This window comes from Elaeis guineensis, chromosome 9, assembly GCF_000442705.2.
Source record: "Elaeis guineensis isolate ETL-2024a chromosome 9, EG11, whole genome shotgun sequence".
NCBI classification, from domain to species: domain Eukaryota; kingdom Viridiplantae; phylum Streptophyta; class Magnoliopsida; order Arecales; family Arecaceae; genus Elaeis; species Elaeis guineensis.
This window is the reverse complement of record NC_026001.2, coordinates 25287119-25299459: the sequence shown is the minus strand read 5'-3', so window position 1 is coordinate 25299459 and position 12341 is coordinate 25287119. Positions and strand designations below refer to the sequence as shown.

Sequence of the window (12341 nt, the reverse complement as noted above, 5' to 3'; positions counted from 1 at the left end):
AGCGGTGCATGCTGCTCTACGCCGTCCACGATGTACAAAAAATTTCATTAGGTAAAATCCCAGGGATCACCATCTCTTGGATAGAAGAGTAAGTCCGCGAGAGGATCACCATGCTCTCCAGCTCACGGCACGGCAAGTTGTCCTGTGCTCACGGCTGGTAAAACCAAATATTAAGAATTTTTTATTACAACAAGTGATATCCATAAACTCTTATCCTATTTTTTTAATAAGTTATATAACTTCTCTCCCACTGTTGCTATGTAAAATAATATAAAAATACTGTAGTACTACAGTGGGACTCAATCCCAACGAGACTACTACAACCCAAACAAAATGAGATGCTCCGACTCTTGTAATTTGAGCTCACATGAACTCAAAATCAAAGAAAACTATTTCAAATTAAAATGACAATTTGTAGTTGGACCATAATTCCAATAATTTGCTTCCATGCTTGACTAGCTTCAATTCGATCCTTCTCTGCTGGGCTCATCAACAAACCATGGTGCATCACTTTGGCTAGATCGGGCTAAGCATAGGTCAGGCCACCCAAAATCTAGCCCTGACTATGTTTGAAGTTTCTCAATCCTAGCTCGGTGAGAAAAATATCCAATGCAAACCCAACCGAACAATAAACCTGAAAGCCTATGCCCAATCCAATTTCAAATTTTCAGCCTAAATACAATTTAGGCTGGATATGCTTAGACCGAGTTAGATCAAGTTAATACAAGCAATATTCGATCTAGAACTCTAATAGATTATCTAGGTTTGTCTAAAATAAGACAACAACAGGCTTGAATTTGGTTGGTTCAGATGCTCTACCGTAGAAATTTGGTTTGGATTTTGGCTGCCAAACTCTTAACCCAAACTTCACCTACTTTGAAGTTGTGATAACAATTTTCTACCCGAGCAATACCCCAACAATTAGGTTTACATTGGCCCAACCCAATCAAGTCAGGTCAGGTTTACTAAACTAGCTCAAGTTGCACCATATTAGTGCAGGTTAGGTATTGCTCAATGAAAATGAGTGAAGTAGGCCCCTTATGAGCTGTAAATTGCCCTGCAACATGTAGAAGCCTACGGATATCTTGATTATGCATGGAGTTGGCCATGCTATACTGTAGGTCATAGATAGAAGTAATTATGTTTTTTAGACATGGATCATTTGCAGTGCACATATGACACCATAGAATATTGTGCAATTATTGACGGTCACCATCAAGAGATGAATAACCATCAAACAAGATAGTCCATAAGCACGTGCCGTGTTATATATGACACACATTGTTTAGTGGATGCACAATATACTGCATAGGTTATACTGAAAAGGATCCTTGATGTTTTATAAAGTTATCATACCTATAACCAGTCAAAACCTATTAGCAATATGTTTATAGATTACCTTTCTCAAGCTCCAAAAGCGGTAGCAAGTTTGGCATCCCACATCAATTTGGCTAAATGGAAGGTTTGGAGTTCAGGAAAAATCCAGCAGATATGTCTAAAATTTTGGAAGAATTTGGAAAACTAAAAATAACCAGGAAAAGAGTACAAAAACAAAGGAGTTTTCTGAGTTATTATTATATTTATTTGCATAATATAAATATGAAAAAGCCACTTAAATGATAGCATAAACAGTACTACAAACAACAAATACAACATGATTAATTCTTAAATTAGCATGAATAACTAATGACATAATTAATCATTCTACTTTCATTAACTGTGTACAGTTATTCAAAGAATCATTTGACTAAGAGGTAGACCAACAATAATTCAAGGATTTTTAATATATGGTTAAAAATGGACTATACCTACCCTCTCGAAGGCTTCTCCTTGGACTCTTTCCTAGAACTTTTTCCCAATTGTATGCATTTGGAAGTTTTTAGGCTAGTATTCCAAAAAAACATACACGTCACCATACCCTTTACTATGGCTCACCATATTGCTTCCCAGTTAATCACAATTGCTTTTATTCACTGTGCTTCTTTTGTTAGGTCTAAAATAATTCCTTTATCTGGGAGTTTCCGTCGGATGACTACAGGGTGTTGAATAATCCCCGCCCCCCACCTCATGGCACAGGGTCTTGGCGATAGGATAATGATGCAATAGAAAGACAAATTGAGACCGTGACAAGTCTCTTCCCTTATCCCTTCCCTGTTTTTTTTCCTCAAAAAAATTGCTGGAAAACACGTTTTTCAACATCAGAAAAAAGAGAAAGATTTATAGGACACAAAGTTGTCGATTTGTATGTCTCGCACAAAAAAATAATTGATCTTCTTTGATGATGCTGGCTACTGGATCATATTATACATAAATCTCCAAGCACTTGAAGAGATTCGATTTGTATGTTTTGCACAAAAAAAATGATTGATTTTCTTTCATGATGTTGGCTACTGGAACCTATTATAAAATATTTCAAATTTATTTATTTATCCATCTATACAGATCTCAAAGCAATCACTGTATGGTCAATGGTGGATTCCAGATGAATTTTACCTTTCCATGAAAGATACGACTCCTTTTCACTGCCCATAGCTGATGAGATTTCTGACTGTAGGTGCGGACCATTTTGTCCAGAGATGCAATTTATTTAGGATTTACATGTCTCTCGAGAAGCCAATTTACTGTAGAGGCCTGTTAATTTGGTGGCATTCAGAGAGTTCTTACCAAAAGATTCTATGCACGCATATCCTGTGCATCTTATCTTTCTTGTCTTATGGACCGTAACCCTCCACAACGCCAGCTGTCAATTTGCCCGCGAATCTTTTCCCCAAAAGTTCCCCTCCCATGTCTCATGATTCACAGCCAAACCTTAGCACGGTGAACGCATTGTATCGAAGCTCCAAAACGACGACAATAAAGCTTTGTCCTCATCCCGGACCAACCACTTCAGAATTGCATACTCTTCTTCATCCTATTAATACTTCTTTCTTCTCTTCTCATCTCAGTGGAGGAAGTTCTCATGGCTCTCCTGCAATGGCTATCCACAGTCTCGCTTCTAGCATCCACAATACTAGTAGTTCTCATCTTGGTTACAACTCATCTACCAAAGAAACGACGAACCAATCTTCCGCCCGGTCCTCGGCCGCTTCCCCTCGTCGGCAACCTCCACCTGCTCGGCCGAATGCCCCACCTATCCCTCCAACGTCTGGCTCATAAGTACGGCCCCATCTTCTACCTCACCCTCGGCCATATCCCCACCGTCGTCGTCTCCTCCGCGAGGACCGCCAAAGAAGTCCTCCGCACCCACGACCTCCCCCTCTCGAGCCGCCCCCAGCTCTACGCCGCGAAGCAGCTCTTCTACGGATGCACCGATATCGCCTTCGCCCCCTACGGCCCCTACTGGCGCCACGCCCGCAAGATCTGCATCCTCGAACTCCTCAGCGCCAAGCGCGTCGAGTCCTACCGCCCCGGGAGGGCCGCGGAGGTCGAGCAGCTCGTGAGGCGGATCGCTGCCGCGGCGTCGGCAGCGGGCGGGGCCGTGAATTTGAGCAGGCTTCTGGGGTTGTACGCGAACGGCGTGCTGTGCCGGGCGGCGTTGGGGAGGGAGTTCGCGGAGGGCGGGGAGTACGATCGGCACGGATTCCACAAGATGCTGGACGAGTACCAGGCTTTGCTTGGGGGGTTCAGCCTGGGGGATTTCTACCCGTCGTTGGAGTGGGTGAGTGCGGTGACGGGGATGAAGAGGAGGCTGGAGAGGACGTTCAAACGTTTCGATTGCTTCTTTGATGAGATAATAGAAGAGCATAGGAAGAAGAGGAGGGAGGGAGGAGGAGAGGAGACTAAGGATCTGGTGGATGTGTTGCTTGACGTCCAGAAGGATGGGAGTTTGGAGATGCCTCTCACCATGGATAACATTAAAGCCATCATCTTGGTGAGTGACTGCTTAGCGCTCCTGCTACCGTTCATTTTATTTATTTATTTATTTATTTATGGATAAAATCGAAATCTATTTAGAAAAAATATAAATAAATCGAAAAATAAAATATATAAAAAGTTAAAAATATCCGATATAGCAGTTCACAACGTAGTTTCCATATGATAAAGCATAAGATTTATTTTAGGTCCAATTTCATTTTTATTCTATTGGAACATCTACACCAATCATTCCTTTTTTTTTTTTTGGTTGGAGTGCTCGAACAAATGAACACGTATAGTTGATTTATCAAATTCAATCATTTATTATTAATTACATCTTGGGAGATCTTCAATCAGGAATTGAACCAGAAGCATCCCATTTAAAGCGTCATGGTTAATGACTAAAAATGGCCTACCATCTGTATATTATCGAATAGATTAATTGGCTTCAGCCAGTCACCAACTGTTCCACAATAGATGTGAGTTGCACGGTTAAAATCTTTCCGCTGTTGAGATAGTAGGGTTTAGTCTCAGAGTACTTAGTTAATGAGGAAGGATTTATGCATATAGTTGGATTCAAAATTTATTGGTCTAAATTTCGAGGTCCAGTGAGGTTTTCGAAAGGTACATATGACCTGCCGCGCCTAAGATCCATTGTCCTGCCTTATTCAATTTAATTACCATCCCCAGTGACAGCATTCACAGGTTTGGGTCACAATATGACATGAGACAGATTACACATTTGACCAGTTTGGTGGTTTAGATTCATGATGAAGATTGGCCTGCTAGCACAAAGCCCGACTGACAATAGTAGCTAGATGAACACCCCCAGTCCCTTAATATGTATGCATGATGCAATCATGCGCAAGATGTCAAAGATGACGGCTAAGCACCCCAATCTCTTAATACATATGCATCACCGTTCATGTGATGTCAAAGATGATGGCTACTCTCTTTCTCTCCCTCTAACTGGTTGATCGAAAGCCCAGTAGTGATGGTGTGAATGATTGAATATGATCTATTATCTCTCAATTCTTACCATCAAAATATCATATGATTTAGATATCTCTATTGCATATACATCGTTTATGCATTTATTGGTTTAAATAATATGGACAATACATATTTTTTTTGTCATATGATGTATATAGATTAGGGATCTTTAAATCATATGATTCTTCTGATAGTATACTTATAGTTTAGAGATGGTAAATTACATCCGATAGCTGAAATTATTGGTGCCAAACTCTCCATCATCTGATCTGGGCCAACTTTATTTGGGGTGTAACATTTGGACCAATCACGTACTGGCTCTTTTGTGATTCCTCATACCCCAAATCCTGCGCTTCACAGCAGACTTCAATGTTTTGTAGGACATGTTTGCAGCTGGAACGGACACGACCTTCATAACACTGGATTGGGCTATGACAGAGCTGCTAATGAATCCAAGAGCCCTGAAGGGAGCCCAAGATGAAGTCCGAAGCATTGTTGGCAAGAGAAGAATGGTGTCCGAGACTGATGTCCCTCAGCTCCATTACCTAAACGCTGTGATAAAGGAGACATTCCGAATGCACGCTCCAGTTCCGGTTCTCGTCCCAAGAGAATCCATGGAACAAGTAACCATAGATGGATATCAAATTCCAGCCAAGACCCGAATATTTGTCAATGCATGGGCTATTGGAAGGGACCCTGAATCTTGGAAAAATCCAGAAGTTTTTGAGCCTGAGAGATTTTTGGGTAGCTCTATTGATTTCAAAGGGCAGGATTTTGAGCTTCTGCCTTTTGGGGCTGGGAGGAGAGGATGCCCAGGCATCACATTTGGCATGGCCAGCATCGAGATCGCATTGGCACAACTTCTGCACAGCTTTGATTGGGAGCTTCCTCATGGCACTAAACCTGAAGATCTGGATATGAAGGAAGCCTTTGGCATATCCATGCATAGGATAGCTGAACTGATTGCAGTTGCCAAACCACATAATGTCATCTGAGAGACCTCTACATAGAGGCTGAAACCTGGGACACATCCCAAGTAAAATCATGTAGCTCTCTCTACTAGGATTTGGCTATCTATCATATCTGGTGGTGAAGTAGGTTGGCAATGTCATATGCTATTTAAGGTAGAATATCATGCTTGGCGCATCTATGTATCTCATTGAAGCTGATAAACTGACATATTAATATCCTTATCCATATTTGATTTTTCTAATGGTAGGTAGAATAGAATATAGCTACTGCAGTATGCTGGTAGGATAAGCTATGCACAAATGAGATGGAAGCCTACAACCATAAAGTGTCAGTCCAGTTAGTTATATATTGAGCAATTTGTTCTATTCTTTTGGAGTTTGATTGGACCAACATCTTTTATTAAGGAAACACATCCATCACAGGCTAGATTATGTCGAAACATTGGAGCAATCAAAACCACTGCCATGGGATCTCCAGAAACTAAAATCAAGGACATTTTCTTATATCTATGCAACAAATGGTAGTTCAAAATCATGCATATGTATATTAAGGAAACACATCTATCATAAGTAGATTATGTCGAAAAATTAGAGCAATCAAACACAAATTAGAGCAATCAAACACCACTGCCAAGGGATCTGCAGAGACTAAAATCAAGGACACGTTTACTAGATCCATGCAACAAATCTAAAATCATGCATATGTAAAGGCTATATGTCATAGTCTAAACTTTCCAAATGTATTTTTCTGATAGCTGTTGTTCATATAAATACTTTCTATTTTGTACTTTATAAATATTAATAAAACACTAGTCTATCTCTCCATTGGTTGTGGAAGAGACTAAAATATCTTTTTGTCTTTATGGTATCACGCTGCAAAAAAATCATTATTAGCGATGGCCAATAATCTTCGTTAATAAATAAATTACCGTCGCTAATATTATTAGTGATGCAGGCCATTGCTAATAAGCTGTCGGAAAAAAAATCCATCACTAAAGAAGTTTATTAGCGATGGCACATTTGCCGTTGCTAATATCCTTATTAGTGATGGCCTTTAGCGATAGCATTCCATCGCTTATAATATTTTTTAGATTTAAAATTAAAAAATTTAAAAAATATATAGCGATGGCTTCCGTCACTAATAAGCCGTTGCTAATATTTTTAGCGATGGAAATTCTGTTGCTAAAGCATTACTAATAATTATATGTATATTTTTTAAAAAATATTTTTAGTAATTATATTTATTAAAATCTGTTATAATTTAATTAACAAGCAATTATATTTATGAATATTATACCAACTAATAATTAATTATCACCATCATAAATAAAAAATTAATATTATATATTAAATCAAAATTAAATTGTACAAATAACACTGCTTAAATTTAAATACAATATATCAAAACTAAAAAAAAAATCAATGTAGATCGTCCTCCTCCTCCTACTCCTACACATCCTCTACAGCAGCAAATGGATGAGGGCGGATGTCCCAGCATTCTATAATCAAGAAAAATAAAATATTATTAATAACTTTAGAACTAAATTAATTGAAACTATAAAATTATTATAATTGATATGCCTCAAGCCTAAACCTTTATGGAAGGATATATTTTGATATATTAATCCGATTCTCAAATGGATTATTCTGACACATTTCATTTGATAATATAGAGCTATAGACACTCTCAGCCAGTATTTCATCGGATGGTTAAGTTGAATTTTAATCCTCTAGATACTTCCTCCCTCCCATTTGAAGTCTAAACGGCATGGATAGATATATTTGATATACTCGTCTAATTTTTGAACAGATTATTCCTACATATTTTATTCAATGATACGAAGCTATAGATATCTCCAGCGTATCCATTGAATGTTAGATTGAATTTTAACTCCCTGATATTTTTCTCTCTTGCCTCAAGCCTAAATTGATACAGAGGGATATATTTGACATACCCTTTCGATTTTCGAATGAATTATTCCTACATGTTCCATTTGATAATACAAACGTATCTACACCTCCATCCCATCCATCAAATAGGAAGATTGACTTTTGACCCCTAGATCCCTTCTTCCGACTCACGCCTAACTATGTGAAACTTCTAAATATAAAAATTTAAAACAAGTAAAGAAATTTATTAATACAACTTGACTTATCTACGGTGATGGAAGTGACAACGAGCTCAGTTGATCATGCAGATGTGGATCCTAGAGAATCTCAATCACTGTTCACAGATGGCATATTGAAAGCTTTAAAATTTTGATAAAAAGCCTCTGTACGACCTCCTTGACATGTGCATCGCCCCTTGTCTGGGTCATGAGGCTTGCAAGAAGGACGTCGAAAATCAGCGAGTTGCTAGAGGGTCAAAGCTATGCCCAAAATCTATGACCCGGCTCCTAATAACTCCTCCGGTGGTCCTGAGCCATCTCTCAAGGTCAAGAAGGGCTGAAAGGATGGATCCTCACGTACTGTGCTACGACTACTCTTCTTCCATGCCATCTCCTTCTTGAAAAGCTATTTCTTTTGATTTAGAGGTATCCATTTGATCTAAAGAAAGGAATCTCCATCAGCCATCCAGATTCTTCATCGGAGCTAGCACTCTCGGAAGGCGATCTGTTAGACGCTTCGAGTGGATCATCTATAGAGATCGGACATATTGTGCAGCTACTCGACATTAGGAAGGACCTCCTACCATATGTATCAGCAGTGATGATCATCGATCTGTGATCAGATAATGGAATCTGAACTCATCGGATCAAATCTAAGCATTAGATCTGATTTAGGATATCGATACGATCGATACAGTATTTTATTTCAAATCAAAATTTTTTGTATAATATTTTATATCATAGATTCTTAAGAAGATAGTTTAGATCTGATCTAAAATATGTATAGGAGATTAAATAGTTTAATCTACAGAGTCAGCTATAAGAATTTTAAAAATATACATGCTTGAACTGCCTGTTTTCCAACAATGATATTAGAGCCAGGTTTTTATGACATAAATTTTCTACATAAATTTGATATTAATCCGATTTTAATTATTTAGATTAGATCTAAATAATTAATTTAAAATTTTAGTGTAGTAATCTGATTGGATAGATCCTCATAGCCATTCAGTTGTAGGAGAAATCAAGATTTCATAGCCGTATTTACCTATTCGATGGGATCTCTATGACGTATAGGGGTACTGCACGATCTTTTCCATGACGATGAACAATAAAAAAAATTTAAAATTTTATTTTAGATCTAAAATAATGTATCTTAAATTTGAAATTAGAATATTGATCATTGGATGATTGTTTGCAAAAATATTTTATAAAACTAAAATTTTTTTCAAACACCGAACCCAAACCCATGTCAGTCCAAATCTTAATTGTGAATTAAGTGATTTAGATTTAAGAATCAAAGATCTAAGGCATTAATTTCATAATTCATGGGTTAATGGGTTAGCTCGAGTCAAGTCCATTTAACTGGGTTAGGCCTAGGATTAGAAATCATTGATAATGGACTATATTAATAATTGATCAAATCTAATTAAAAGTTAATTCTGATTGTATCAATTTTTCTTTTGATCAATTTTCAATAGTTATAGTTGGTCAAATCCATGTCTTTGATTAGACTAAGATCGACATTGATCGTAACTCCATGGTCGAATCCAAATCTATAAGTCGATCAAATTGAAACTGGTTAACCAGTTAGTATCTAAAGTAAGTTTGGCAATCTTGATCAGTGGTTACTAATTAGGAGCTACTCACATAGATTGAGTCTATGATAAGTTAATGAATATCCCTCCCATCGATCTCACTTACCTGACCAATATGGTTAATCATATTTTGATGAGATCACTTAATGATTAGGCTTGACCCATGCTAACTAGAAAATCAGTATGACTAATTTAGGTGCCCCTAGTCTAACTTGTTTTGAATTCTTTTCATGATTGGTGAAGTTAGTGAAAAGATTTATAACTCATTAGGTGGATCAGATTAAACCTAATCTCTTTAATCTGACTTGGTGAAGTCAGTGAGGGGATTAAGAATAACTGATTGAGTTTTTTTTCATCTATTAACTCAATTAATTAAATCTTCTAAAATTATTAGATCTCCAAAAATAAATTAGTTATGGAGATAACTAGATCATTGCCTCTCATTAAGTTAAATGATAATGGGTCCAATAGTTGGATGATCATTAGATGGCCCAAAGGCCTGATGCTCATCTGTTATTGAAATTATCATTCATAATATGATGACTCAGTCGAGTCTTTCTTATGGGTGATCAGGATGACCGACCAAAGTCGGACCTAATCATTTATGATTTGATTTTTGAGTATGATCATGTTAATGGTTGGATCTAACCAGATCTTTTAGTGAAGGCCAAACCTACTATTAGGACTCTAAGATAAAATCAATTACTAAAAATTATTTATTAAAATAATTGATTAAGAATCTATCTATGGATATACATGGATTAGCCAGCCAAAGTCGGGCTCATGTACAACTGTGTGGATTCTAGTACCTGCTAAGGAATTAGAGTAATTCTTTAAATTGATGGTAGAGGCTGTCAATTTATTTAAAATAGTGGAAAACTTTTAGACTAAAATTTATATCTTTAAGCTTAATCGATTCATATACTAATTTAATTTTAATTTTTTTTTGTAGTTATGGCCATCAATTTATCGCTCCGATCGCTGTTAGACAGTGATAAATTGAGAGGATCTACTTTCGATAGCTGGTATCAAAAATTAAAAATAATTCTAGAGCATGAGTAGATCTTGTATGTGCTGACGGATCTGATACCTGAGGAGCCCACTCCCAACACTCGCGATGCGGTTCGAGACACTTATTTGAAGTGGCTCAACGACCGCACTATGGTACATTGTATTATATGAGTGGCTATGAACGACGAGTTCAGTCATAAATTCAATAAAACTCATCTAAAAAAAATACTCAAAATATTGAACGATTCTTTTGGCACTCCCAACGATATTGAGTGGCATAAGATCAGTTGTGTCATTTTCAATGCCAGGATAGAGGGGGCTTCGATAATTGATCATATATTGTACATGATGAACAGATCGAGTGCCTTAGCAAGCTCGACTTTCTCTTGCACGAGCAGTGTGCGAAAGATACGATTCTGAATTTTCTATCAAAATTCTACTTATCATTTTTCAGTCATTATTGAATGACGAAGCCTATAGTAAACTATCACGATTTGTTGGGATTACTACAACTTATACGAAAGATCACAGCTCTACAAGGAGATGGTGAATGTAGTAGGAGGATCTTCTTCAAATGGGCGTCATCCCTTTAAGAAAGGGAAGAAGAAGAAGAAAAGTAAGATGCCAAGTGCTGGGGTCAGACCGTGAAGTCCAAGTCCGACCAGAGACAGACGGTGTACTTCTACTATAGGAAGCAGGGTCATTGGAAGAGGAACTATCCTCAATACATTGCTTCCCTTGATCCGAACAGGCTTAAGAAAAAGAAAAACCAGTTGCTAAGCAAGTAATTATATGATAACTCCTTGTTACTTCTCAATTTGTGATACAATGACCTAGGTATTAGATATTAGTAGTCCTATTAATATTTGTAATTCGTTGCAAAGACTTTAGATCAGTAGGAGATTTGAAGACGGTGAGAGATTTCTGACATTGGAGATGGAAGATCAGTTTCAATTTTAGCTTTAGGAATCATCAAACTTATATTCAATTCTCATAGCATGTTCTTAGTGATTGTCATTATTATCCTAGTTATTAAATATATTTTTGTAGGCCTTCTAGCCAATGAACATTATGAAATTTCAATAAAAAAAATTGTAATATCATTTTGAATGGTGTTACTGTAATGCACGGATAATTGAATAATAAAATTTATATTGTATCGTGGCCTAGTGTAATGTACACATCGAGAAAATGCTCTAGGATAGATAATGTCTCGGATGGCTGCCTTTGGCACTGTAGGCTAGGTCATATTAACAAGAACAGGATGAACAGGTTAATCTGAGAGAAAATCTTTAAGGATAATGATAGTGAATCATTGTCAATCCGTGAATCTTGTCTACTTAGAAAGATGATCAAACCATTTTTATTGAAAAAGGTGAACGAGCCAATAATTTTCTGGGTCTCGTACATATTGATATATGTGGACCGATGATTACAAGTGCGAAAAGATGATATCAATACTTCATTATATTCACAGATGACCTATTTAGGTATGGGTACATCTACTTGATGAAGAACAAATCAGAATCATTTGAAACGTTCAAACGATTCTGTAGTGAGGTAGAGAAATAAACTGAAAAGAGCATTAAAGCTCTTCGATCTGATCGAAGAGGTGAATATTTTTTCGATGAATTTCTGACACATCTAAAAGAGAATAAGATTCTTCCACAATGAACTCCTCTTGGTACATCACAGTATAATGGCATTTCAAAAAGGAGAAATCGAACCTTGTTGGATATGGTTTGGTCTATGATGGGTTTTCAAATCTGTCAATCTCATTTTAGGGATATGCACTCGGGTGGACT

The 12341-nt window shown here is 37.2% G+C and overlaps 1 protein-coding gene across 1 annotated transcript; it reads left to right on the top strand.

Annotated features, from left to right (window-relative positions):
- The first annotated feature begins 2730 nt into the window (after positions 1-2730).
- Positions 2731-6045, top strand: LOC105051280 (cytochrome P450 71AP13). Its single transcript, XM_010931626.4, has 2 exons — positions 2731-3871; positions 5229-6045. Exons 1-2 carry the CDS (start codon positions 2960-2962, stop codon positions 5841-5843), a joined length of 1527 nt encoding a protein of 508 aa, XP_010929928.1. The 5' UTR covers positions 2731-2959; the 3' UTR covers positions 5844-6045.
- The last annotated feature ends 6296 nt before the right edge of the window (positions 6046-12341 follow it).